We start from the raw sequence: 26,587 nt of genomic DNA on the forward strand, positions 1-26,587 counted from the left end.
ACCCCCCCAAAGGAGTCAAGGACCCCCTGTGTGTGACAGTGTGTGTGTGTGTGTGTGTGTGTGTGTGTGTGTGTGTGTGTGTGTGTGTGTGTGTGTGTGTGTGTGTGTGTGTGTGTGTGTGTCTCTGTACAGTATAATGCCAACTAATAATCCTCACATCTGTTCCTTTTGAAACAAATTGAAACAAACAACGATACAATATATGATTTATTAGAATGTTTACAAACAGTTTTAATCACCCTAAATATGTTGTTAGATTGGATTTAGCATTACATACACCACAAGCAATTTTTTTTATATATATCTGTGTATATATATATATATATATATACTATTATATATATATAGTTCTAAAAATGTCTTCGGACTAAAACATAAAATAAACATTTATATTTCTTTCTGCATCTTACGGTATATCGTTCCTACTTCTATTTGCATATCTCTGAAAAGCAGTTTAATTGTAGCGTAGCGCCGTTTTTGAAAAAAAAAACACAAAATCACTTTCTTAATATCTATATTTGTTCAAAAACAGGAAATTAAATATCCAGTGTATTCACGCTGGAAGCAAATGACATTTTAGAATGATTAAGTTGCGACTCTGAGGCAGTATTTCCTTGTATTATTCTTTATTAATTATGATGTTTTTTCGCAATAATCGAATGAAAGAGAAGTGCGTTTTCTTCTTAAATGTTTAGATGCTTTTTGAATAGATTTTGAGCTCTATTTTCGTCACAGCTATAAACTTCTTATCCCTAAACTTCTTTGCTTCTTTTTTACTATTTCGGAAAACATTTGCGATTAGTTCAAATAGCAGATGTAGATCGACTAGTTGAATAGTTGAACCATTCAAAAATGTTTTTCAAATTAGTAAAAAGAAAATCACACCCGTGTGAAGTGAGGGGCGCTAATATATTAAAGTCTAACTCATGTTGATGAGGTGATGTAATGGTGATGTAAAACAAACGGTGCAAACACAGACATTAAACGCCGTTAACAATAAAGAGAACATTATGACGTAATGAGGGACATTATGACATAAATGTTCCCTTCATTGTTCAATGGCGTTTACTAAACAAACATTGGACTAAAAGACAAACATTAAACCTGTTTATAGGAGGGGCTAGCAACCCCTAACAAAAAGAACTAGGTCGGGTTTCATTTCATGAGCTTTCATTAGTCGGGTTTCAGCAAAAAGGCAAAGACGTGTTTTAGGGATAAGGGGCTTTAGGATGGATGAAAACAGAGCCCTTTGTGTGTTTAAAAAAAAAGAGAAAAGGACAGAAAAACATGAAGTTGATCGACTCTTAATCACGATGGTCGTCTTGAGTTAACCCAGAGTGGGCGGGAACCCCTTTTTGGATGTTTTAACTGTTATGCTTTAGCTATTGAAAAACAGCAGATCTACAAGCTCGTAGCGCGCCACCGAGTGGCGCGCTACGAGCTTGTAGCTCGTCTGCTGCTTTTGAAAAATGTTGTGGCCCAAATGTTTGAATATATTCTGTCAGAGCGTTCGTTTTTTAGCTCAAATCTTTGCTTCTGGGGGAGGGTCCCGGCCTGGAACAACATATTTTCAGATGGGGGGGGGGGGGGTCGGCAGGCCAATTAATTACAGATAATTCTGGGGGGTCCTTGACATGAAATACTGAGCACCACTGATATAGAAACATGGGGTATTTCAGAAAAACTGTCATTGATTAAGATTAAGAAGACATTATTTTAAGTCGACAGGCCTGAATGGGTTAAAGGTCCAGCAGGCAGTCAGTCGGCCGTTCCGACATTCCTCAAACCCGATACGGTGTCGTCGCTGTGTGAGTGTTTTCTCCACCGATGCAGAATCAGAACATGATCCGTCTCTCCGAGCCAAAGCTTCCACCTTTCCTCCTCCGTCGAGACAAACAACCGCCTTGTTCTGCTCCTCCGTCTCCCGGATGGCTGCACCCGACCCAGAGCCATAGATAAGAGTTAAGACAGAGTTATAGGACATTGAGGGGGCAGAAAACTGAGCAGCGTCCGAGCGCTGTCCATCCATGCAGCCTGGATGGAGGAGAGGGACGAGCTGGAGTTGGAAATGCATCGTTTTCAACGAGGGGCGGCGCAAATGTCAGCTATTTTAAGCAATGTGTGCAACATGACAACTAGTTTTAAAGTATTGTACAGTACTAACAACTAAAGCTTCTTTAATGTTTATGTTGTACTATTACTACAAAACGATCTAAAATAAAAGGAATTTAAGATCATTACAGCTGGGCTGTTGCCCTGAGTCCAGTTGAATTCTGCCAACTTCCGGTCTAGGACATTGTCACTATTTGCCAATTAGAAGTTTATGTAGGAGAGCCTCCATTGGACTGAAGCCAATTAGAAGTCTATGTAGGAGAGCCTCCATTGGACTGAAGCCAATAGAAGTCTATGTAGGAGAGCCTCCATTGGACTGAAGCCAATTAGAAGTCTATGTAGGAGAGCCTCCATTGGACTGAAGCCAATAGAAGTCTATGTAGGAGAGCCTCCATTGGACTGAAGCCAATAGAAGTCTATGTAGGAGAGCCTCCGTTGGACTGAAGCCAATAGAAGTCTATGTAGGAGAGCATCCATTGGACTGAAGCCAATAGAAGTCTATGTAGGAGAGCCTCCATTGGACTGAAGCCAATAGAAGTCTATGTAGGAGAGCCTCCATTGGACTGAAGCCAATAGAAGTCTCTGTAGGAGAGCCTCCATTGGACTGAAGCCAATAGAAGTCTATGTAGGAGAGCCTCCATTGGACTGAAGCCAATAGAAGTCTATGTAGGAGAGCCTCCATTGGACTGAAGCCAATAGAAGTCTATGTAGGAGAGCCTCCATTGGACTGAAGCCAATAGAAGTCTATGTAGGAGAGCCTCCATTGGACTGAAGCCAATAGAAGTCTATGTAGGAGAGCCTCCATTGGACTGAAGCCCCGTGAAGTGAAGGTAGTTGTGGTAACTCTGTCTTACTCTATGGCTCTGGTTGGGTTGCACCACCCTGCCTGACGGTGTGCCTCAGGGCTACATCCCAGAGCCCTCGTCTTCCTTCACTGCAATGCCAGGGATCTGATGTTAAAACAAAGAGATTGTGGTTAACCCATTCTGACCTGAGATCAGATTCTAAAAAATGTTCTTCTACATCCTGACAGTTTGCTGAAAAAGCTATGTTTCTATAGTCAGTCGTTCTTTGATTTTTCAAAAATAGCAGACATACAAGCTCGTAGCGCGGCACTCGGTGGTGTGCTATGACCTATGAGCTTGTATATCTGCTATTTTTCAATAGTAACATAATGCATAACATAATAAAGGGTTTGTTGCACTTATTGTTGATTATAGTGTTGAAACGTCCGTCAACTGTACATTTTTTCACTGACGAAAACTAAATGGAAACAATATGAAAACTAAGCTACGATGACTAAAACTAAGACTGAATATACTGACAATTTCGTCAACAAATACCAACTAGGCTAAAATGTTAGGAAGGGACTAGTGGACAAGAGATCCACTAGGAAGGGACTAGTGGACAAGAGATCCACTAGGAAGGGACTAGTGGACAGCAGATCCAGTATAAGTCATTTTACACTTTGTTTCATGCTGGAAATAGCAGATCTTGATCTTGTAGATCGGCTATTTTCAGCGTAAAGTGTAAAATCAGTCATTATGACGGTATCACCAAGGCCCGCCAAAATACATTAATCAACTGTAGATTTAGTCTACTGAAATCTTATGGTATTTAGTCGACTAAAACTAGACTAACACTGACACCAGAGGGAGTGCAACAACCCAGGTTCGGCACAAACAAGGGACTAAATTATTATCGCTCCTATGCCACCAAAATGTGGAACGCCCTACCAACAGTCATTAAGACATGTGAATCCCTTGACTCCTTCAAAACCGCTCTCAAAGGGCACCTACGGATGGCTGCAATTCAAAACTGGCCCCCGAAAAACCTGAATCCCCACCACTTTTTTTCCCCTCACTGTATGCGTTTCTTTTCCATTTTTTACCTCCTTTATGATGAATTCCTGTTCTGTTCTTTGGCTATATAGAAGTGTCTATTTGTACGTCTCTAAATGTTTTGATGAATTGAACATGGTGGACCCTCTTGTAAACAAGTGTAATGCTTTATTGGGTCGTCCACTCACAGTTAACAGTCTTTGTATTGCGTTGTGCTTGAAATGTACTGTAATTCTGCAAACTGTTATTAAAACTACTTCAATCATTCAAAAGACAAGGCCCTCCTTGAGAGCACAGCCCAGTTCATCTCATCTCAATCCGTGGCCCCCAAGCTGTGGAACGCCCTGCCTATTAATGTAAGACTCGCAAAGTCTGTGTCATGTTTTCAATCCCTCCTGAAAACCCACCATTTCCACGTTAAGGCCTTATTCTCTTAATTTCCTTTTGCATGCATACCGTATTCTATTTTTTATTATACGTGTGTGCTTTCATTTTGTGCTTTGCTTATTCACTGATATCTTGTTGTAGCTGTGATTACGTTGTTGTTGTTGTTGTTGTTTTATTAACGCTGTGCAGCCTGTGCTATGCTGTTAATGATAATGCTAATTCATTATTCATACAGCACATTTCAAGACAAACAGTTGTTACAACTTACTGACTGAATAACTTGATCATCATGTGCGTCCAAGACGTCCAACTGCATCTTTGAACTCTCCTCCTGAAAATGACACGTTGAAAATGATGAATTGAACATGGAGGACCCTGATGTAAACAAGTCTTTTCATGCTTTCGTCCTCAAAGTAGCAGTTTTTGTATTATTGATTTGGTTTGAAATGAACCCATTCTACATACTGTGAAATATAATGAAATGTACCCATTCTACATACTGTGAAATATAATGAAATGTACCCATTCTACATACTGTGAAATAATGAAATGTACCCATTCTACATACTGTGAAATAATGAAATGTACCCATTCTACATACTGTGAAATAATGAAATGTACCCATTCTACATACTGTGAAATATAATGAAATGTACCCATTCTACATACTGTGAAATATAATGAAATGCACCCATTCTACATACTGTGAAATAATGAAATGTACCCATTCTACATACTGTGACATATAATGAAATGTACCCATTCTACATACTGTGAAATATAATGAAATGTACCCATTCTACATACTGTGAAATATAATGAAATGCACCCATTCTACATACTGTGAAATATAATGAAATGCACCCATTCTACTGTGGTTACTTTGTGCCGTACGCACTGTCCCAGCCAACCCGCCACTTTTGATGCGTATGCACCGTCCCAGCAAATTGTGCCTGATACGGCAGTGGTGCCAGATTACACAGGAGCATTACCTTTAATCCTCCCGACACTAAAACATATCGTCATTACGTCACCATCGAAAACCAATTACACTCTGGCATTGGGTCCTTTAATCCACATATTTCTTACGTCATCATTGAGAGCTAGTTATACATATACACAGATTACACACCATGTAATCTGGTCCCAGCAAATCAGGCACAGTTTGCTGGGACGGTGGCTGGCGGTGGCTCAGGGGTAGAGTGCCTGGATGGGAACCGCAAGGTTGCCAGTTCGAACCCGGGCTCCCCCAGAGTTACTGTCGAAGTGTCCTTGAGCAAGACACTGAACCCCTAATTGCTCCCGATGTGCTAGTTGGTGCCTTGCATGGTTTCCGCTGCCATCGGTGTATGAATGGGTGAATGTAATGCACAATCTATGTAAAGCGCCTTGGATAAAGGCGCTATATAAATGCACCATTTACCATTTACCATTTACGGTGCATACGCATCAAAAGTGGCGGGTTTGCTGGGACGCCACGGTGCGTGTACGAGTCCTGGGCGAAACTATTACTTGCGCGCTGTGCTTGCGCAAGTAATTCAATGTCCTGGCTGTTATAGTTGTTAAAACTGTAGTCTAATGAAATGTCCTGGCTGTTATAGTGGTTAAAACAGTAGTCTAATGAAATGTCCTGGCTGTTATAGTGGTTAAAACAGTAGTCTAATGAAATGTCCTGGCTGTTATAGTGGTTAAAACAGTAGTCTAATGAAATGTCCTGGCTGTTATAGTGGTTAAAACAGTAGTCTAATGAAATGTCCTGGCTGTTATAGTGGTTAAAACAGTAGTCTAATGAAATGTCATGGCTGTTATAGTGGTTAAAACGGTAGTCTAATGAAATGTCCTGGCTGTTATAGTGGTTAAAACAGTAGTCTAATGAAATGTCCTGGCTGTTATAGTGGTTAAAACAGTAGTCTAATGAAATGTCCTGGCTGTTATAGTGGTTAAAACAGTAGTCTAATGAAATGTCCTGGCTGTTATAGTGGTTAAAACAGTAGTCTAATGAAATGTCCTGGCTGTTATAGTGGTTAAAACAGTAGTCTAATGAAATGTCCTGGCTGTTATAGTTGTTAAAACAGTAGTCTAATGAAATGTCCTGGCTGTTATAGTGGTTAAAACAGTAGTCTAATGAAATGTCATGGCTGTTATAGTTGTTAAAACAGTAGTCTAATGAAATGTCATGGCTGTTATAGTGGTTAAAACAGTAGTCTAATGAAATGTCCTGGCTGTTATAGTGGTTAAAACAGTAGTCTAATGAAATGTCCTGGCTGTTATAGTGGTTAAAACAGTAGTCTAATGAAATGTCCTGGCTGTTATAGTGGTTAAAACAGTAGTCTAATGAAATGTCCTGGCTGTTATAGTGGTTAAAACAGTAGTCTAATGAAATGTCCTGGCTGTTATAGTGGTTAAAACAGTAGTCTAATGAAATGTCCTGGCTGTTATAGTGGTTAAAACAGTAGTCTAATGAAATGTCCTGGCTGTTATAGTGGTTAAAACAGTAGTCTAATGAAATGTCCTGGCTGTTATAGTGGTTAAAACAGTAGTCTAATGAAATGTCCTGGCTGTTATAGTGGTTAAAACAGTAGTCTAATGAAATGTCCTGGCTGTTATAGTGGTTAAAACAGTAGTCTAATGAAATGTCCTGGCTGTTATAGTGGTTAAAACAGTAGTCTAATGAAATGTCCTGGCTGTTATAGTTGTTAAAACAGTAGTCTAATGAAATGTCCTGGCTGTTATAGTGGTTAAAACAGTAGTCTAATGAAATGTCCTGGCTGTTATAGTGGTTAAAACAGTAGTCTAATGAAATGTCCTGGCTGTTATAGTGGTTAAAACAGTAGTCTAATGAAATGTCCTGGCTGTTATAGTGGTTAAAACAGTAGTCTAATGAAATGTCCTGGCTGTTATAGTGGTTAAAACAGTAGTCTAATGAAATGTCCTGGCTGTTATAGTGGTTAAAACAGTAGTCTAATGAAATGTCCTGGCTGTTATAGTGGTTAAAACAGTAGTCTAATGAAATGTCCTGGCTGTTATAGTGGTTAAAACAGTAGTCTAATGAAATGTCCTGGCTGTTATAGTTGTTAAAACAGTAGTCTAATGAAATGTCCTGGCTGTTATAGTGGTTAAAACAGTAGTCTAATGAAATGTCCTGGCTGTTATAGTGGTTAAAACAGTAGTCTAATGAAATGTCCTGGCTGTTATAGTGGTTAAAACAGTAGTCTAATGAAATGTCCTGGCTGTTATAGTGGTTAAAACAGTAGTCTAATGAAATGTCCTGGCTGTTATAGTGGTTAAAACAGTAGTCTAATGAAATGTCCTGGCTGTTATAGTGGTTAAAACAGTAGTCTAATGAAATGTCCTGGCTGTTATAGTGGTTAAAACAGTAGTCTAATGAAATGTCCTGGCTGTTATAGTGGTTAAAACAGTAGTCTAATGAAATGTCCTGGCTGTTATAGTGGTTAAAACAGTAGTCTAATGAAATGTCATGGCTGTTATAGTGGTTAAAACAGTAGTCTAATGAAATGTCATGGCTGTTATAGTGGTTAAAACAGTAGTCTAATGAAATGTCATGGCTGTTATAGTGGTTAAAACAGTAGTCTAATGAAATGTCCTGGCTGTTATAGTTGTTAAAACAGTAGTCTAATGAAATGTCATGGCTGTTATAGTGGTTAAAACAGTAGTCTAATGAAATGTCCTGGCTGTTATAGTGGTTAAAACAGTAGTCTAATGAAATGTCATGGCTGGTATAGTTGTTAAAACGGTAGTCTAATGAAATGTCCTGGCTGTTATAGTGGTTAAAACAGTAGTCTAATGAAATGTCCTGGCTGTTATAGTGGTTAAAACAGTAGTCTAATGAAATGTCCTGGCTGTTATAGTGGTTAAAACAGTAGTCTAATGAAATGTCCTCATGGCTGTTATAGTGGTTAAAACAGTAGTCTAATGAAATGTCATGGCTGTTATAGTGGTTAAAACAGTAGTCTAATGAAATGTCCTGGCTGTTATAGTGGTTAAAACAGTAGTCTAATGAAATGTCCTGGCTGTTATAGTGGTTAAAACAGTAGTCTAATGAAATGTCCTGGCTGTTATAGTGGTTAAAACAGTAGTCTAATGAAATGTCATGGCTGTTATAGTGGTTAAAACAGTAGTCTAATGAAATGTCCTGGCTGTTATAGTTGTTAAAACAGTAGTCTAATGAAATGTCCTGGCTGTTATAGTGGTTAAAACAGTAGTCTAATGAAATGTCCTGGCTGTTATAGTGGTTAAAACAGTAGTCTAATGAAATGTCCTGGCTGTTATAGTGGTTAAAACAGTAGTCTAATGAAATGTCCTGGCTGTTATAGTTGTTAAAACAGTAGTCTAATGAAATGTCCTGGCTGTTATAGTGGTTAAAACAGTAGTCTAATGAAATGTCCTGGCTGTTATAGTGGTTAAAACAGTAGTCTAATGAAATGTCCTGGCTGTTATAGTGGTTAAAACAGTAGTCTAATGAAATGTCCTGGCTGTTATAGTGGTTAAAACAGTAGTCTAATGAAATGTCCTGGCTGTTATAGTGGTTAAAACAGTAGTCTAATGAAATGTCCTGGCTGTTATAGTGGTTAAAACAGTAGTCTAATGAAATGTCCTGGCTGTTATAGTGGTTAAAACAGTAGTCTAATGAAATGTCCTGGCTGTTATAGTGGTTAAAACAGTAGTCTAATGAAATGTCCTGGCTGTTATAGTGGTTAAAACAGTAGTCTAATGAAATGTCCTGGCTGTTATAGTTGTTAAAACAGTAGTCTAATGAAATGTCATGGCTGTTATAGTGGTTAAAACAGTAGTCTAATGAAATGTCATGGCTGTTATAGTGGTTAAAACAGTAGTCTAATGAAATGTCCTGGCTGTTATAGTTGTTAAAACAGTAGTCTAATGAAATGTCCTGGCTGTTGGCTGTTACCACCGTCTGTGAGTGAAATGGATCCCATTCCTGCTGTCTAGTGGTGTTCACGGCTGGTCATCTGATCTCCGCAGCAGGTGCACTAAAGCTACAGAGTCCATGTTAATGGCCCTGGCCTTCACTTTGTCTCCAGGCTGGCATGTCAACGGCTGAGTGGTCCCTGGGGGTCCGATAAGCCCATTTAGACTTGAGTGGTCTTGTGTTGTGTTTATAGCTATAGCTATATATCTGGTGTTGTGTTTGTATAGCTATCTAGCTATATATCTGGTGTTGTGTTTATAGCTATCTAGCTATATATATATATATATATATATATATCTCCTGTTGTGTTTTATAGCAGATTCCTCACTCAAATGTGCACTTTGCAGTTTGGGGCAACTCCAAAGCAAACTCCACATGCCCCAACATTTTATTTACCTGCCATAGTGTCAACCCCTTACCCCCTGTGTGGGATCACTGGTTAGACTGGCATAGTGTCAACCCCTTACCCCTGTGTGGGATCACTGGTTAGACTGGCATAGTGTCGACCCCTTCCCTACCCCTGTGTGGGATCGCTGGTTAGACTGGCATAGTGTCAACCCCCTTAGCCCTGTGTGGGATCACTGGTTAGACTGGCATAGTGTCGACCCCTTACCCCTGTGTGGGATCACTGGTTAGACTGGCATAGTGTCGACCCCTTCCTTACCCCTGTGTGGGATCACTGGTTAGACTGGCATAGTGTCGACCCCTTACCCCTGTGTGGGATCACTGGTTAGACTGGCATAGTGTCAACCCCTTACCCCTGTGTGGGATCACTGGTTAGACTGGCATAGTGTCGACCCCTTACCCCTGTGTGGGATCACTGGTTAGACTGGCATAGTGTCGACCCCCTTACCCCTGTGTGGGATCACTGGTTAGACTGGCATAGTGTCGACCCCTTACCCCTGTGTGGGATCACTGGTTAGACTGGCATAGTGTCGACCCCTTACCCCTGTGTGGGATCACTGGTTAGACTGGCATAGTGTCGATCCCTTAACCCTGTGTGGGATCACTGGTTAGACTGGCATAGTGTCGACCCCTTACCCCTGTGTGGGATCACTGGTTAGACTGGCATAGTGTCGACCCCTTCCTTACCCCTGTGTGGGATCACTGGTTAGACTGGCATATTCACCGATACCGATATGACAAATAAGGGCCGAGGCCGGTACTTTTCCGATGCTGATACAGTATCGGGACATCTCTAGTTAAAAGCGTTCGCTTCAGATCTGCTATTTTTCAACAGCTAAAAGTTTAAAACAATGCGTTAAAGTGGTTATTAAACGCTAAAGCGTAGAGGTGGAACACAGAGGGCTTCAGTCTGCTGGAGGCTGATCTGAGTCTGACACACTGCTTAATTCACTCAGGACGGGAACCCCCTTTGGTGTTTTAACCCATTCTGACCTGAGATCAGATTCATGCGAGGTTTCCACTGGACACACACTGGTCTGATTAACCCATTCTGACCTGAGATCAGATTTTTTAAAATGTCAGTCGTTCTTCGATTTTTCAAAAATAGCAGACCTACAAGCTCATAGCGCGCCACTCGGTGGCGCGCTATGAGCTTGTAGATCTGCTATTTTTCAATAGCTAAAGCATAAAATGATGCTAACACCATAATGGGTTCCCGGTCAGAATGGGTTAAGCATTGTGTTATACTTTAACTATTGAAAAATAGCAGATCTACAAGCTCATAGCGCGGCACTCGGTGCTATGAGCGCTGTGAGCTTGTGGATGTGCTATAGTTTTGAAAAAATCGTGAAAATGTGGTCGATCTCTTTGAATAATATAATATTCTTTCAGAGCGAATGTTTTTTTTTTAACTCAAATCTTTGCTTCTGAGGAGGTTCCTGCGGAACAACATGTTTTCAGACGGGGGTCGGCGGCCAATTACATATAATTTCGGGAGTCCTTTGACATGGAATCATGAAATGAACCACTGACAGAAACCGCCTGATTTAGAAGACATTTTGTTAAACGTCGACGTCAGGCCTAAAGCGGTTAATTCACTCATCCTCTACGGTTTCACACAACGATAAACATCTCTTTCTGTGAAGGAAGTATATAGGTTCATTCCCCCCCCCCTCCCCCCCCAGGGTATTGGTAACGGCCAAGTTTCAACAGAGCCCTATAGCCCCCCCCCCCCCCTCCCCTAAAGCTATGTTTCTGTCAGTCGTTCTGTGATTTTTCTAAAACAGCAGACCTACAAGAAATCGAATAGATCGAAGAAAAAAAAACCATTCATTCATTCATTAATTTACGTTTTAGATACAGTGTATAGATACAGTAGTATACTGGTGTGGCATAAATGTTTGAATATAATTCTTTCAGAGGGAACATTTTTAACTCCAATCTTTGCTGGGAGGGGTCCCTGGAACTACGTATGTTCAGATGGGGGTCCCTGGAACTACGTATGTTCAGATGGGGGTCCCTGGAACTACGTATGTTCAGATGGGGGTCCCTGGAACTACGTATGTTCAGATGGGGGTCGATGGGGGTCCCTGGAACTACGTATGTTCAGATGGGGGTCCCTGGAACTACGTATGTTCAGATGGGGGTCCCTGGAACTACGTATGTTCAGATGGGGGTCCCTGGAACTACGTATGTTCAGATGGGGGTCCCTGGAACTACGTATGTTCAGATGGGGGTCCCTGGAACTACGTATGTTCAGATGGGGGTCCCTGGAACTACGTATGTTCAGATGGGGGTCCCTGGAACTACGTATGTTCAGATGGGGGTCCCTGGAACTACGTATGTTCAGATGGGGGTCCCTGGAACTACGTATGTTCAGATGGGGGTCCCTGGAACTACGTATGTTCAGATGGGGGTCGGCGGCCAATTACATATAATTTTGGGGGTCCTTGACATGGAAATGTTTGAGAACGACTGACAGAAACATGAACATTGTAGAATCGTTCCCAGGTCAAACTGGGTTAATACAGGGGTGGGCAACTTTGACGATATTTCCACACTCACTCCCTAGGGCCATATATTACTGTCGTAGCAAAAATAGCCGATCTAGAAGCTCAAAACTTTTGAGCTTGTAGATCGGCTATTTTTGCTATATTCGAATTGGAATCCTGAAAATTTAATTTTTTATGTAATTTCAAATGCCTTTAAATATACGTGTGTAGTACAGGCCTTATATGGGAAAAAAGGGGTCAACCTCCAACTAATTGCAAAAAACCCCCAAACTCAGCTGATTTTACATTATGTCCTGAATAACATACAAAAAGTTGCCTGAAATTGTCTGAGGGGAAAGTGTTGAAAATGGCCTGTACAGTATGGCCACCATAGACATCCTATATAAGGCAAATCATTTCAAATTTTCCTTTTGCTTTAAGTAGCATGTGACATGTCAAACTAGGGTGTTTTCATGATGCTGAGTCCATTCCAAGCATTAGTTTTGCATAAGAACACTCCTTGGGCTAATAACGGCCAAGGAGTGTTTTTATGCAAAACGAATAATTACATTATTACTGGACTAGTGTTGAAGCATTGAGCTACTAAATTTAGACTGAAGTAATATTAAAGCAGGTCATGTTTGCATGTTGTGTGGAATTGTAAACAGCTGGAACCGATATTATAATCAGTGTTCTGACATTAACCTGAGGGCCACATACATTAAGTGAAGGTGGGGGGGCCGCCAGTTGCCCACCCCTGGGTTAACCCATTCTGAACGGGAATCCATTTTGGTGTTGGCATCATGTAATGCTTTAGCTATTGAAAAATAGCAGATCTACAAGCTCATAGCGCGCCACCGAGTGGCGCGCTACGAGCTTGTAGGTCTGCTATTTTTGAAAAATCGAAGAACGACTGACATTTTTAGAATCTGATCTCAGGTCAGAATGGGTTCATCAGACCAGTGTGTAGTCCAGTGGAAACCTCGTATGAATCTGATCTCAGGTCAGAATGGGTTAAATAATACATTCATCAATCAATGGACTCACATAGTTCCCGTGGGGCTCTGGCATCGTCTTCATGGTGGTCTCCTCAGCGGTCTCGTGGCTCTCCTCCTCCTCCCCGCTGCAGCCTCGGGGGAAGCACTCGGGCGGGGAGCGCTTCTCTCTGCCCGCCGGCCGCGGCCCCAGGAACTCCGCCGCCCGGGACCTTTCCAGCAGAGCTGTGAAAAGTCAACACAAAGGTGTCAACGGCGCATCAATTTGACGTTTTTTTTTTTGTCGTGTGTGTATAGCTGTATAAAAGCCAGTTATAAAAGCCAGTTTATAGTACTAAAGTATAAAAGACGAAAGATTGTAATTGTTTTTGTCTGCATGGATGCAGTGTCGACTAATAGGGATTCTATGACAAAGAATGTTCATCGACTACCTTGTTTCACTGATGGAAACAAAATGGAAACTAAGCTAATGATGACTAAAACTAAGACAATTTATAGTCAAATAAAAAAAAACTAGACTAAAATGTTAGAAAAACACAATGTTAGGAAGACACAAGTAATTTTACACTTGGTTTGCGTGCTGAAAATAGCAGATCTTCATTTTAGAATTTACACAATTTTCAGCAGTGTAAAATCAGTCATTACGACGTTACGATCGAGGCCCAACGAGACACGTAAAGCTTAGAACTATAGAACTAACACTGGACTAAAACACTGAAACATTCCAGGCGATTCAATAAAATAATCACTAAAAACTAAAAAAACCTGCTGTCAAAAAATCACCTCCGTCGCAGATGTAGGTGATGACGAGGAGCATCAGGGCGATCGTCTGGGGAACGGCCATATCCAATCCACACACACTCTGTGTGTCTCTGTCCGGCAGCGGTCAACAGTGTATAGTCTGTTTACAGTGTCTTTGTCCAGCAGCGGTCAACAGTGTATAGGCGCCTACTGCAGAGACTATAGCCCATTGGGAACGGGAACCCGGCCCTGTTGGTGTTTTAAAGCATCATGTTAGACTTTATAGCTATATTGAAAAATAGCAGATCTACACAAAGCTCGTAGCGCGGCACCGAGTGCCGCGCTACGAGCTTTGTATATAGATCTGCTATTTTTGGCGAAATGCTATTTCACGAACATGTGGCAAAAAATCTTTGAATATATTCTTTCAGAGCGAGCATTTTGATTGAAATCAAATCTTTTGCACGAGGGTCAAATGTTGTCGCTGGAACAACATATTTTCAGATGGGGATGTCGGCGTGAAATAGCTTGAGAACCTGCAATGACAAGAAACATTAGGTTTTTCAGAAAACTGTCATGATTTAGAAGACATGTATTATTAGTAGAATGGGACTCAGGTCTAAATGGGCTAGACTTCTCTCCCCTAGCCTGGCTGGGCTGGCATGGGACATACCTGAGAAATGTCCACGCCCACAGAGAGGGGAGACGGTGGGGAGGGATTCTGACTGAAGGGCTGCCATCCCTCCATCGAGCACGGACTGTTTAGACTGTGATTCAAGGCTGATTCTCTGTGTGTTTGAGACACTATTTTGGTTTATTCATATAGGCTACCTGTATGTAAAAGTATTGGACTCTGCATGGCAGAGCTAAAACATATGTTCCAAATATGGCTGATACTTTCTTTCTTTCTTTTCCGACCACCTAGAATAAAAGTCACAATAAAAGCACAAATACAAAATATATTATCCAACTATCTCAATGAACAATAAATCATGACTTTTGAATAAACCTTTCATAAACCTTTCAACCCTTTTCATTTCAAAGTCCATTATTTACTCGCCATTTGAGCCACGGCCCTGACTTTAGAAAACGTTACCTTTACGAATGTTCATTCTCACATACATGTGTACAGTAACATACAGCAATACTACTACTACTACTACTAATAATAATAGTCACATGCATGTCTGCATACAGCTGTAGCATCACTGGAGGGGAGACATTGACAGCTTCCTCAGTGAAATAAAATACAAACTAAATATGTCGTGTTCGTTAACATCTTTAATTAAAAATAAATAAAAGTATGCTCAGTTCTTTAACAGCTTTAATGTAAATAAAACAGAACTAGAACCGTTACCATCCGGGGGAGAGGAATGTTAACAGCTTTAATGTAAATAAAACAGAACCGTTACCATCCGGGGGAGAGGAATGTTAACAGCTTTAATGTAAATAAAACAGAACCGTTACCATCCGGGGGAGAGGAATGGGAGCCTCGAAGCGTAGTCGACAACAAAACTGAAATAAACACTTTCCTCCCCACGGGCTAGAAGACTGGGCTAAATAAGAAATAAAATAACATGTTCTGTGTTTACTAGGGCTAGAAGACTGCTGCTAAATAAGAAATAAAACAACATGTTCTGTGTTTACTAGGGCTAGAAGACTGGGCTAAATAAGAAATAAAACAACATGTTCTGTGTTTACTAGGGCTAGAAGACTGGGCTAAATAAGAAATAAAATAACATGTTCTGTGTTTACTAGGGCTAGAAGACTGCTGCTAAATAAGAAATAAAACAACATGTTCTGTGTTTACTAGGGCTAGAAGACTGGGCTAAATAAGAAATAAAACAACATGTTCTGTGTTTACTAGGGCTAGAAGACTGGGCTAAATAAGAAATGAAATAACATGTTCTGTGTTTACTAGGGCTAGAAGACTGCTGCTAAATAAGAAATGAAATAACATGTTCTGTGTTTACTAGGGCTAGAAGACTGCTGCTAAATAAGAAATGAAATAACATGTTCTGTGTTACTGAGTAAACAAATATGTTTGATTTTTCAATAAACGGGTGGGTCACGTAGACATAGAAACATAGCTTTTTCAGAAAACTGTCAGGATGTAGAAGAATTATTTTTAAATTTCGACGTCGGGTCTAAATGAATGAAAATGAAAAAGCGTATGGTGAACGCGATAGAATCGTGATTTGAATAGTTATCACATGCTTTATGTGACGAGTCTTCTGGTGCGAGTCTATTCTTAATGACTGATCTTACACTTGCTGAAAATAGCAGATCTGCCATTTTCAGCATGATGCAACCAAGTGTAAAACGACTTATACCGGATCTCTTGTCCACTATAGTCCCTCCCTGACATTTTAGTCTAGTTTTCATCTGTTGACAAAATTGCCAATATATATTTAGTCTTAGTTTTAGTCATCGTAGCTTCGTTTTCATTTAGCTTTCGTCAAGTGAAAGAAAAGCTAGTAAATGTTAGTCAATGAAATCAATAGTGCTCTCTAGGTTACAGGTGGAGTCTAGGGCACTGCTGTACAGGTCGTTAGCCTCTAGGGCGCTACCGTCCAGGGCACTCGTCTCGGAGCCTGCAGCGCCCCCTAGGGTGTCCCCGGGGTCCTCCGTCATCACGTCCATGTCTCTGTCCGTCTCCTGGTGGCGTCTGCCGTCCTCAGCGGCGTCTCCCGTCATGAGGACGCAGTTCTCTGGAGAGACAAAACAAAGGGATAAAACCAGTGACGTAAAGACGAGTCCCACTTCAGTTCTGACTGCAATGGGAAGTGCATTTTATAAAATAAAAACTGCGTTTTATATTCAAAGGTTTGAGGCACATTTTAACGATTTTTCTAAAAATAACAAGCTCGTAGTGTGGCACAGAGTACCGTGCTATTTTTCCAATAGCTAAAGTATAACATAATGCTATTAACACCAAAAGGAGTTCCTGTCCAGTATGGGCTAACAGCTTTCTTGTGTCTGTATCCTTTTGAATTATTATTATTCTTTTAATAGTTTTTATACCACGATTTTGTAACCCTCAGGAATAGGGGGAGAACATGTGAGGGTACCTACCCTAGGGGACACGGGGAGAACATGTGAGGGTACATACCCTAGGGGACACGGGGAGAACATGTGAGGGCACCTACCCTAGGGGACACGGGGAGAACATGCGAGGGTACCTACCCTAGGCGCTATAACAATTCTTGGAATTGCACAGCCATGACTCAGGCCCCGTTAGACCAAAAGCCCTGGCACTCGTTTCCACATGTTCCTTGACTCATGGGGAACACGTCTGTAACTTTGACGTAAGTAAGCTCAGATTTTCTGCCATTTTAGCAGTTTGAAAAAAAAATGCTTATACCCGATTACGGGGGAGAACATGCCACACACACACACAGCGTCTGTATTCTTTAGAATTGTATTTTAAATAAAGTAATCAATCAATCAATCAATCAATCAATCAATACCAGCGGCAGGGCTCGACAGTGCGACTAGGTACTCGCATTTGCGACTAAAAATATCACCGTGCGAGTTGTAAAATTCAATCTGTAGCACAGGTGCGACCATTCAATCGTGATAAAGACGAGTCTCTGTCTACAGCAAGTGCACATTCTATAGTCGCGGTTCTATACCTACATTTATATTTCTGAACGGCGGTGTCGTTCGCCAAAAAGAGCAGAGCTACAAGCCAACAACGTGTCGACTCTGTCGAGGCTCAATGCGGTGTTCATTTGAAGATCTGTTCCCTTTGCTCCCACCGCCCCTCCCCTCCCTGTGTTGCTGCTCCGTGCTCTTCCCTGTCACACTGCTTGCTAAAGAAGTCAGAGCGAACTCAGCGGGATAGCATTAGCATGATCGCACAGATTCAGAAGGAATTGCTTGGACCCCGACACGTTTTTTGCAAAGTTTGTTTGTAATGTTCAAAGTTCAAACGTAACTTACTTTTAACCAAACGCGGGTGAAACAGCGTGCAGCCGTGCACGCACGCGTGCGCACACACACACATGGAGTGGACGGATTGATGTTTATCAAAAACAACCCTTGCTTAGCGTTTGCTTACAAAAGTGTGTGCCCAGCATAAATGATAATGCAAATGACCGAACTGGCTGGATTACCGTATTAATATCAGTCAGTCAAAGCCAAGGAGAATGTTACAATACTAATTCACCATCGAGCAGCCTCTGCACTGTCTGAATGTCACACTAACATGATAGAACAGCAGGATAAAAACGGATAGCCTGTCTATCCATCCATGAGCAACTTATTATCTATCTAGCTCTGGTCCATAGCTCTAATGTGTTGCACGTATTAGAGGTATGGAACAGAGCTACTATCGATCTACAAAGTATTAGCATAAAACAAATTGATTATATAGATTATATGAAAACAAACATAACAATGATATCATGATGAATATCACTATTTTGTGATAATTGCTGAAAAGATAGTGATATAATATTTTGACATTATTTTCCACCCCTACCTCATATCACTTCATTAAAATAATCACACCCATGTGAAGTGAGGGGCGCTCTTGTCATCATACATCATCAGAAATCATCTCATACTGGCCAATCAGAATGCCTGTTGCCTGTGATTGGTTAGCTGATTTGCTCGTTTACTTATGACATACATTTTCCCTTCAATGTCAATGGCGTCATATTTAGCAGAATTTTGACGTAATTTCTCTGTTGATTGTCAATGGCTCATTTTGAGATGTGTGGGGACAAAGGCTGTATATTGGAGGGGCTAGCGCCCCTTAAAAATACATCATTTTTCATCGTGCTCCTAAAATAATTTGTGTGCTACTAGATTTTTCAACTTAGGCGCACACGTGCTACTTGGAAAAATGCTAAGCGTCGAGCCCTGACCAGCGGTGGAGGCCTGTCGTCCCTCCGCCTCGTGGCCGGCCGCCACTCCGTTCCGCTTCCTCTCCCTCCGGGTCTTCCAGCAGGCCTTGGCGTAGTGGTTGTTCTTGCCGCACTTGGTGCACTTGGTCCCCGCCGCGGGGCACTCGGCCGGCGGGTGCCAGGGCTCCCCGCACGACTTGCAGAGGGCGGAGGGGCACAGGGCGGGCGGGTGCCAGGCCGCCCCGCAGGCCTTGCAGAGGGCCGCCGGGCACTCTGAGGGCTGGTGCCGCGGCCCGCCGCAGGCCTTGCACACGGCCTGGGGGCACATGGAGGGCTGGCTGTGCCGAGGGCCCCTGCAGGCCTTGCAGAGGGCGGGGGCGGGGGGGGCGGCGGCGGGGCACAGGGCGGGGTGCAGGATCCAGGGGCCCCCGCAGGCCTTGCAGAGGTCTGCCGCGGAGGAGGAGGAGGAGGACGGGTGGTCGTTCTTCCTGCGGGGAGGGGACGCCGCCGTGTAGGCCGCGGCCGCCGCCGCCTCCACCAGGCTGGTGGCGGGGCCGGCGGGCAGCGTCTCGGCCGCGCGGCAGAGCTTCACCGCGCCTTCCAGGGTCAGCCGCGGCTCCCTGGGGGCGGAGAGGGAGGAGCACATGGTTTAACCCGTTCTGACCTGAGATCAGATTCTAAAAAAGGTTCTTCTACATCCTGACAGTTTTAATTCTGACCTGAGATCAGATTCTAAAAAGGTTCTCCTACATCCTGACAGTTTTAATTCTGACCTGAGATCAGATTCTAAAAAGGTTCTCCTACATCCTGACAGTTTACCATTCTGACCTGAGATCAGATTCTAAAAAGGTTCTTCTACATCCTGACAGTTTACCATTCTGACCTGAGATCAGATTCTAAAAAGGTTCTTCTACATCCTGACAGTTTACCATTCTGACCTGAGATCAGATTCTAAAAAGGTCTTCTACATCCTGACAGTTTTCCATTCTGACCTGAGATCAGATTCTAAAAAGGTCTCCTACATCCTGACAGTTTTAATTCTGACCTGAGATCAGATTCTAAAAAGGTTCTTCTACATCCTGACAGTTTTCATTCTGACCTGAGATCAGATTCTAAAAAAGTTTTCTACATCCTGACAGTTTTCTGAAAAAAGATGTGTTTCTATGTATGTCAGTCGTTCTTCGATCTTTTTCAAAAAATAGCAGACCTACAAGCTCGTAGCGCGCTATGAGCTTGTAGATCTGCTATTTTTCCAATAGCTAAAGCATGACAAAGGAGTTTCCTGCCCAAAATGGGTTTAAACCAGAGCCATCTAAATGGAAGAGTTATAGGACATTGAGGGGGCAGAAACCCAGCGCTGGAGCGCTGTTCTAATGCAGCCTGAACTGAGACTAAAGCTGGAGTTGGAAATACATTGTTCTCGACGAGGGGGCGGCCGCAAATAAGAGAGATATTTTAAGGCATGTGTGCAAACATGACAACTGTTTTACAGTGTTGCACAGTGACAACTAAAGTCTCTGTAATGTTTATGTTGTACGATTACCACAAAACAATTTAAAATAAAAAGGGATTTAAGATTATTAAAGCTGGGGCTGTTGCCCTGTGAGTCCAATGCATTTCCGGCCCAGGACTACATGTCCCAGTTGGTTGTCCCCTCTCCCACTCCCACAGGACTACATGTCCCAGTTGGTTGTCCCCTCTCCCACTCCCACAGGACTACATGTCCCAGTTGGTTGTCCCCTCTCCCACTCCCACAGGACTACATGTCCCAGTTGGTTGTCCCCTCTCCCACTCCCACAGGACTACATGTCCCAGTTGGTTGTCCCCTCTCCCACTCCCACAGGACTACATGTCCCAGTTGGTTGTCCCCTCTCCCACTCCCACAGCCACAACACCAGAGGGAGGATAAGGACTACATGTCCCAGTTGGTTGTCCCCTCTCCCACTCCCACAGCCACAACACCAGAGGGAGGATAAGGACTACATGTCCCAGTTGGTTGTCCCCTCTCCCACTCCCACAGGACTACATGTCCCAGTTGGTTGTCCCCTCTCCCACTCCCACAGCCACAACACCAGAGGGAGGATAAGGACTACATGTCCCAGTTGGTTGTCCCCTCTCCCACTCCCACAGCCACAACACCAGAGGGAGGATAAGGACTACATGTCCCAGTTGGTTGTCCCCTCTCCCACTCCCACAGGACTACATGTCCCAGTTGGTTGTCCCCTCTCCCACTCCCACAGCCACAACACCAGAGGGAGGATAAGGACTACATGTCCCAGTTGGTTGTCCCCTCTCCCACTCCCACAGCCACAACACCAGAGGGAGGATAAGGACTACATGTCCCAGTTGGTTGTCCCCTCTCCCACTCCCACAGCCACAACACCAGGACTACATGTCCCAGTTGGTTGTCCCCTCTCCCACTCCCACAGCCACAACACCAGAGGACTACATGTCCCAGTTGGTTGTCCCCTCTCCCACTCCCACAGCCACAACACCAGAGGACTACATGTCCCAGTTGGTTGTCCCCTCTCCCACTCCCACAGCCACAACACCAGAGGACTACATGTCCCAGTTGGTTGTCCCCTCTCCCACTCCCACAGCCACAACACCAGAGGACTACATGTCCCAGTTGGTTGTCCCCTCTCCCACTCCCACAGCCACAACACCAGAGGACTACATGTCCCAGTTGGTTGTCCCCTCTCCCACTCCCACAGCCACAACACCAGAGGACTACATGTCCCAGTTGGTTGTCCCCTCTCCCACTCCCACAGCCACAACACCAGAGGGAGGATATGAGAAGGATTCAAGCAACCATGACACCACTCATAAATGGAATCTATTGTACAGGGATGGGAAACGATATGGGTTAATAAACCTCAACGTCAGATGGCTCAGGGGCCTCCAGGGCCACTCAACAACATTCCAAAAGTCCAAAAGAGTCCAAAAGAGTGGCGCGCTACGAGCTTGTAGGTCTGCTATTTTTGAAAAATCGAAGAACGACTGACTTTTTTTTTTAAAAATCTGATCTCAGGTCAGAATGGGTTATAATCAGACCAGTGTGTGTCCAGAGGAAACCTCGTATGAATCTGATCTCAGGTCAGAATGGGTTATAATCAGACCAGTGTGTGTCCAGAGGAAACCTCGTATGAATCTGATCTCGGGTCAGAATGGGTTTTAAACCAGTCCCATCGTCTCTCTCGTCTCTAACCTGAGCAGCCTCTCCCGTAGCTCGGCGTCTCGCACGCCGCACACCACCTGGTCTCGCACCAGGGAGTGCGTCAGCGCGCCGTAGTGGCACTTCTGCACCTTGGCCTTCAGGTCGCTGAGGAAGGTGTCGAAGGCCTCGCCGGGGAGCTGCAGGCGCGCGCGGAACGAGAACCTCTCCAGCGGCTCGCTGCGGTTCCTGGTGCAGAAGTGGACGTCCATCATGTGGAGCACCGTCTTCATCTTGTCCCCGTCTCCTGCAGCGATGGGATGGTAAACATCATTATCGTTATTATTATTACTATCGTCTCCTGCAGGGATGGGATGGTAAACATCATTATCGTTATTATTATTACTATCGTCTCCTGCAGCGATGGGATGGTAAACATCATTATCGTTATTATTATTACTATCGTCTCCTGCAGCGATGGGATGGTAAACATCATTATCGTTATTATTATTACTATCGTCTCCTGCAGCGATGGGATGGTAAACATAATAATTATTATTATTATTACAAGTAATGCAGTCCGCCGATCGACTTAACGTGGAGTTTGCGTTCCAAGATCCGCATTCGAAAATAAAGTAACGAACAGGGACCCTACATAAAGCGACATCCACATTTCATAAAAGCTTTATGGAGGGTTCCGAGAGGGGCTAGTGAACAGGTGATGTTAAAGGTAACTTTGGGTCCGCCCCTGTGCCCGTCAATCATCCTCATCAACACCAGTGACAGCCTATTCATTTCATTGACCGAATGTATAGTCAACATAACCAAACCATTTCATGGCTCTTACATAATGTATAACCTTATTCTGATCAGTGTTTGGGTCTATTCTGTTCTGTATACGCCACTTGTGCAGATCCAAATAAAATAATTCAAATGTGTGTGTGTGTGTGTGTGTGTGTGTGTGTGTGTGTGTGTGTAGTGCATTACCTGGCCTCTCAAACAGCATGGAGTTGTAAGCCTCTATGGCCACCGGGCCCGCCGTGGTTAGCATCAACGCTACCTTCCTTCCTCCGGGCTCTGCGTCCAGACCCAACGCCCGGAGGTAGTCACCGAACTGCCGCTTCCACTGCAGCCAGTTGGCCTTGGGGTCTCCCGTGGAGCCGAGCCACTCCGGCGGCTTGTTGGACTTGGAGTCCCCCGTGGAGCCGAGCCACTCCCCGGGCGTCTCTGAAGCCGGAGCCCCGATGGTGGTGGGGACGGAGGATGGAGGCGGGGACGAGGCCATCATCATAGAATAATAATAATTATTATAAATGTGTGTTTGTGTGTCGCACTGCTACTGCTAGCTGTGTTTCGTACGGAAGTAAATAAACCGTACTGTCCCGGCTGGCTGTGTCACACCATCTGCGGTCCGACCATGCCCCTCTGACTGACTGTTGTTTCAGTTCCGCACGGTTTCAGTTTTTTTTAGTTTTTTTATTAAGTATTTATTAACATTTTGCAGAATTACAGTAGGCTATGCATTTCAAGCACAACTCAATACAAACACTGTTAACTGTGAGTGGACGACCCAATTAAGCATTACACTTGTTTAAAAGGGGGTCCACCTTGTTCAATTCATCATAACATTTAGAGACATAGGCCTACAAATATTCAGTCAGTGAGTCGAAACTTTTATTCTGTGTTCCAGAAATAGATAGCCTATTAGACGTTTGCCCAACGGGACCCGAACTATAGTGAAAATAGCAGATCTACAAGCTCACAACGCGTCGCTTTGCGTCACTAGTGAAAATAGAAGATGTGTTCTGAGCTATTTTAACTACAATTCTATGTTTCTAATTCATGGTAGGCTATTTCTTAGAGTTCTGTTTTATTTAATATAGCCTATATTTTTTATATATATGAATATGTTGAAAAACTTTTATAAAATAATATATATATATTTTTTTAGGATACACAAGTAGGGACTTAAACGTGTTGAGAATCACTGCTAGAGCCGTATAACTCTTCTCTTATGGGGGTCCCTGGCATATCTCTTCAAACGGGGGTCCGCGGGGCTAATTATAGTGTCATTTTGGGGCTCTTAAGGCTAAGACAGGCAACGGAATCTAAGAACTAAAGTCTCAGGGCTTATGTGTTTGATTAGATCGCCACCGTGTGGCCATACTAATTATAACATCCCATAACAAACTATTTCCCACTGACTGTGGTGAGTCTGGTGACGATAATAATATTGATTGATTGATTGATTGAAATATGTATTAACAGTTTGCAGAATTACAGTATAGGCCTACATTTCAAGCACAAACTCAATACAGAGACTGTTAACTGTGAGTGGACGACCCAATTAAGCATTACACTTGTTTACAAGCTTAGGGTCCATCAATTCATCAAAACATTTAGAGACTTACAAATAGACACTTCTGACAAAGAACAGAATAGGAATTCATCATAAAGAAACATATACAGTGGGGGGAAAAGGGGGGGCTGTAAATAACCTCACTCTCACTCGTTGTTGTTGCAAAAACAATAGTTTTTCTGAAAAATGTCATAATGGCACGTTATAATAATGTTTATTTCCCTTTACGGTAGCGGATGTCTGATATCGGGCTAGTGGCGCAATGGATAACGCGTCTGACTACGGATCAGAAGATTCTAGGTTCGACTCCTGGCTAGCTCGTCTATTTTCGTCTTTTGTGTTTGTTTTATCGTCATTTAGGCTATATAATTCCGTGCTGATGGCTGCGGACTGTTGTGTGGCTGCCTGGCGAGCCGATCTACAAGCCCACAATGCATCGCGGATGCCACTCGCCGTGGGCTTGTAGCTCTGCTGTGTGTGTGTGTGTGTGTGTGTGTGTGTGTGTGTGTGTGCGTGTGCGTGTGCGTGTGCGTGCGGCGCGCCATACACCGTCGCACGACGAAGCATAACGTCTAGTCAGGTTCACTATGTCACCTAATATAATTTCGTTCAAAATTTGTGGAGATTAGCAAAACAATACATTTTCTTAATGTTCAGAACATAGGGAATCTAAAAATTGATGTTTGCATTTGCACAGACACCTGCATGGCCGCCATATTGGACGTTCAAAATGGCCACCATAAAATATATAATTTATGCTATCTTGGCTTCTAAACATAGAAAGTGAATTAAATGTGCTAATCCTATGTTTTCTGGGTCAAGGAATCCAATACACACCTAAAGGATTGTGCACAGGAACTTGCAGTAGCGCCCCCTAGAGGATGGCCAGAGAAATTCAGGTTTACTATGTTAAACAATATACTTTCGTTTACATTTTTAGATTAGTAAAAACTATACATTTTTGGTATCTTCAGAGCATGGGGAATCCAAAAATCCTCGTTTGCATTTGCACAGATACATGCATGGCCGCCATATTGGTTGTTTTATGGACACCATAAAATATATAGCCTAATTTGTGCTGTTTTGGATTCTAGACAACCTAGAACCTTAATTAGATAGCTTTTCCAGGTCAAGGAGTTCAAAACAGACCTCAATTTATATCTCAGGGTTATAGAAAAGCAAGAAAGCAAATGTAAATTGAAAACATAGTCTTTATATTTCTACATTAGCAGCAGGCATGTACATGAGATTACACATTAAAGTGCAAAGAGATTATCGACAAGTTATAAGATTAAACTATATACAATATCTACATCTATCATTCAGGAATATTATTTTACAGCTCTTCATCACTGTCCGGAGTGTCATTTTCCACATTGCAGTCTGCGTCGTTTTCACATTCACCACACAAACAAAGTTCTGTGCAAGGCAAGTTGTGTCTCCTGCATGAACATCTCTGGGTTGTGCAATGGGTTTTGCACTGACATCTGACCAACTCTACAATGGCCTGTGGTGCAGGTGGAACCTTTGTAGTGGTAGGGAGTATCTCACTATGGCTATTTTGATAATAGCCATGTTTGAGTGGGTCAAAAAGACTCTGCCACATCACAGTCGCTTGGCACCACACCCTACTTTGAACGTGCACACGTTCAATGTGCTCCTCAAGGGCACCAACTGTAGGAGGCAACTTGCTGCTTTCTGCCAGATGTTTGCAAAACAGATACCACCTGAGTTCAGGAATGCTTGTTATATGGATGCCCTTTGGGCAGTACAGCATGCATACAAAGTTGGCCAATGCATCCTTCACCTCCTGTGTTAGGTCGCCTTCTTCTGTTAGTTTCATCAGTGCTGAGATTATGTCCCTGTCAATCTTTATGTACTGTTGAAACCACTTGGTTTTTCCTATTCCAGAGAACCTTCCAACAGTGTCTGCTATATGCATGGTATCAGGCACGTTGGAGATTGAGCCAATCTGGAATGCGCTGGGACGAGACAAGGCAGCAGCATTACCGGTATTCCATGCATTCACTGGAGCAGACACTGTTGGAAGGTTCTCTGGAATAGGAAAAACCAAGTGGTTTCAACAGTACATAAAGAGGGACATCATCTCAGCACTGATGAATTGCCAACTTTGTATGCATGCTGTACTGCACAAAGGGCATCCATATAACAAGCATTCCTGAACTCAGGTGGTATCTGTTTTGCAAACATCTGGCAGAAAGCAGCAAGTTGCCTCCTACAGTTGGTGCCCTTGAGGAGCACATTGAACGTGTGCGCGTTCAAAGTAGGGTGTGGTGCCA

The 26,587-nt window shown here is 43.0% G+C and overlaps 3 protein-coding genes across 5 annotated transcripts in view; 1 reads left to right on the top strand and 2 right to left on the bottom strand.

Annotated features, from left to right (window-relative positions):
• The window catches only part of ctsz (cathepsin Z), a 471,668-nt gene that overhangs the window by 119,002 nt on the left and 326,079 nt on the right, over nucleotides 1-26,587 (top strand). The window lies entirely within an intron of this gene.
• On the bottom strand, nucleotides 2,665-14,302 carry LOC308335539 (uncharacterized protein). The gene is made up of 4 exons (XM_080792600.1): nucleotides 13,964-14,302; nucleotides 13,233-13,405; nucleotides 4,609-4,671; nucleotides 2,665-3,062 (listed from the first exon to the last, which is right to left on the bottom strand). Exons 1-4 carry the CDS (start codon nucleotides 14,022-14,024, stop codon nucleotides 3,018-3,020), a joined length of 342 nt encoding a protein of 113 aa, XP_080648726.1. The 5' UTR covers nucleotides 14,025-14,302; the 3' UTR covers nucleotides 2,665-3,017.
• On the bottom strand, nucleotides 15,185-23,288 carry LOC308335154 (uncharacterized protein). 3 transcript variants are annotated; one of them, XR_013965988.1, is made up of 5 exons: nucleotides 22,916-23,288; nucleotides 21,983-22,235; nucleotides 18,796-19,394; nucleotides 15,949-16,632; nucleotides 15,185-15,838 (listed from the first exon to the last, which is right to left on the bottom strand). XR_013965988.1 is itself a non-coding variant. In XM_080792157.1 (4 exons), the coding sequence occupies exons 1-4, from the start codon at nucleotides 23,217-23,219 to the stop codon at nucleotides 16,406-16,408; spliced, it is 1,383 nt and encodes a 460-aa protein (XP_080648283.1). In that variant the 5' UTR covers nucleotides 23,220-23,288; the 3' UTR covers nucleotides 15,185-16,405. The 3 variants fall into 3 exon arrangements, 1 of the variants encoding a protein (XP_080648283.1); XR_013965989.1 differs by having other exon boundaries at nucleotides 15,185-15,852; nucleotides 15,909-16,632; XM_080792157.1 differs by having other exon boundaries at nucleotides 15,185-16,632.

This window comes from Protomyctophum bolini (assembly GCF_963924005.1).
Source record: "Protomyctophum bolini genome assembly, chromosome: 20".
Lineage (NCBI taxonomy): Eukaryota > Metazoa > Chordata > Actinopteri > Myctophiformes > Myctophidae > Protomyctophum > Protomyctophum bolini.

Coding starts and splice junctions, on each gene's coding strand:
- LOC308335539 (XM_080792600.1), bottom strand. CDS start 14,024: ATGGCCGTTCCCCAGACGATCGCCCTGATGCTCCTCGTCATCACCTAC. Junction 13,406..13,963: donor CACCTACATCTGCGACGGAG/GTGATTTTTTGA, acceptor GACTTTTCACAG/CTCTGCTGGAAAGGTCCCGG. Junction 3,063..4,608: donor ATGATCAAGTTATTCAGTCA/GTAAGTTGTAAC, acceptor TTTTAACATCAG/ATCCCTGGCATTGCAGTGAA.
- LOC308335154 (XM_080792157.1), bottom strand. CDS start 23,219: ATGATGATGGCCTCGTCCCCGCCTCCATCCTCCGTCCCCACCACCATC. Junction 22,236..22,915: donor CATGCTGTTTGAGAGGCCAG/GTAATGCACTAC, acceptor CCATCGCTGCAG/GAGACGGGGACAAGATGAAG. Junction 16,633..18,795: donor ACGACAGGCCTCCACCGCTG/GTCAGGGCTCGA, acceptor TTGTCTCTCCAG/AGAACTGCGTCCTCATGACG.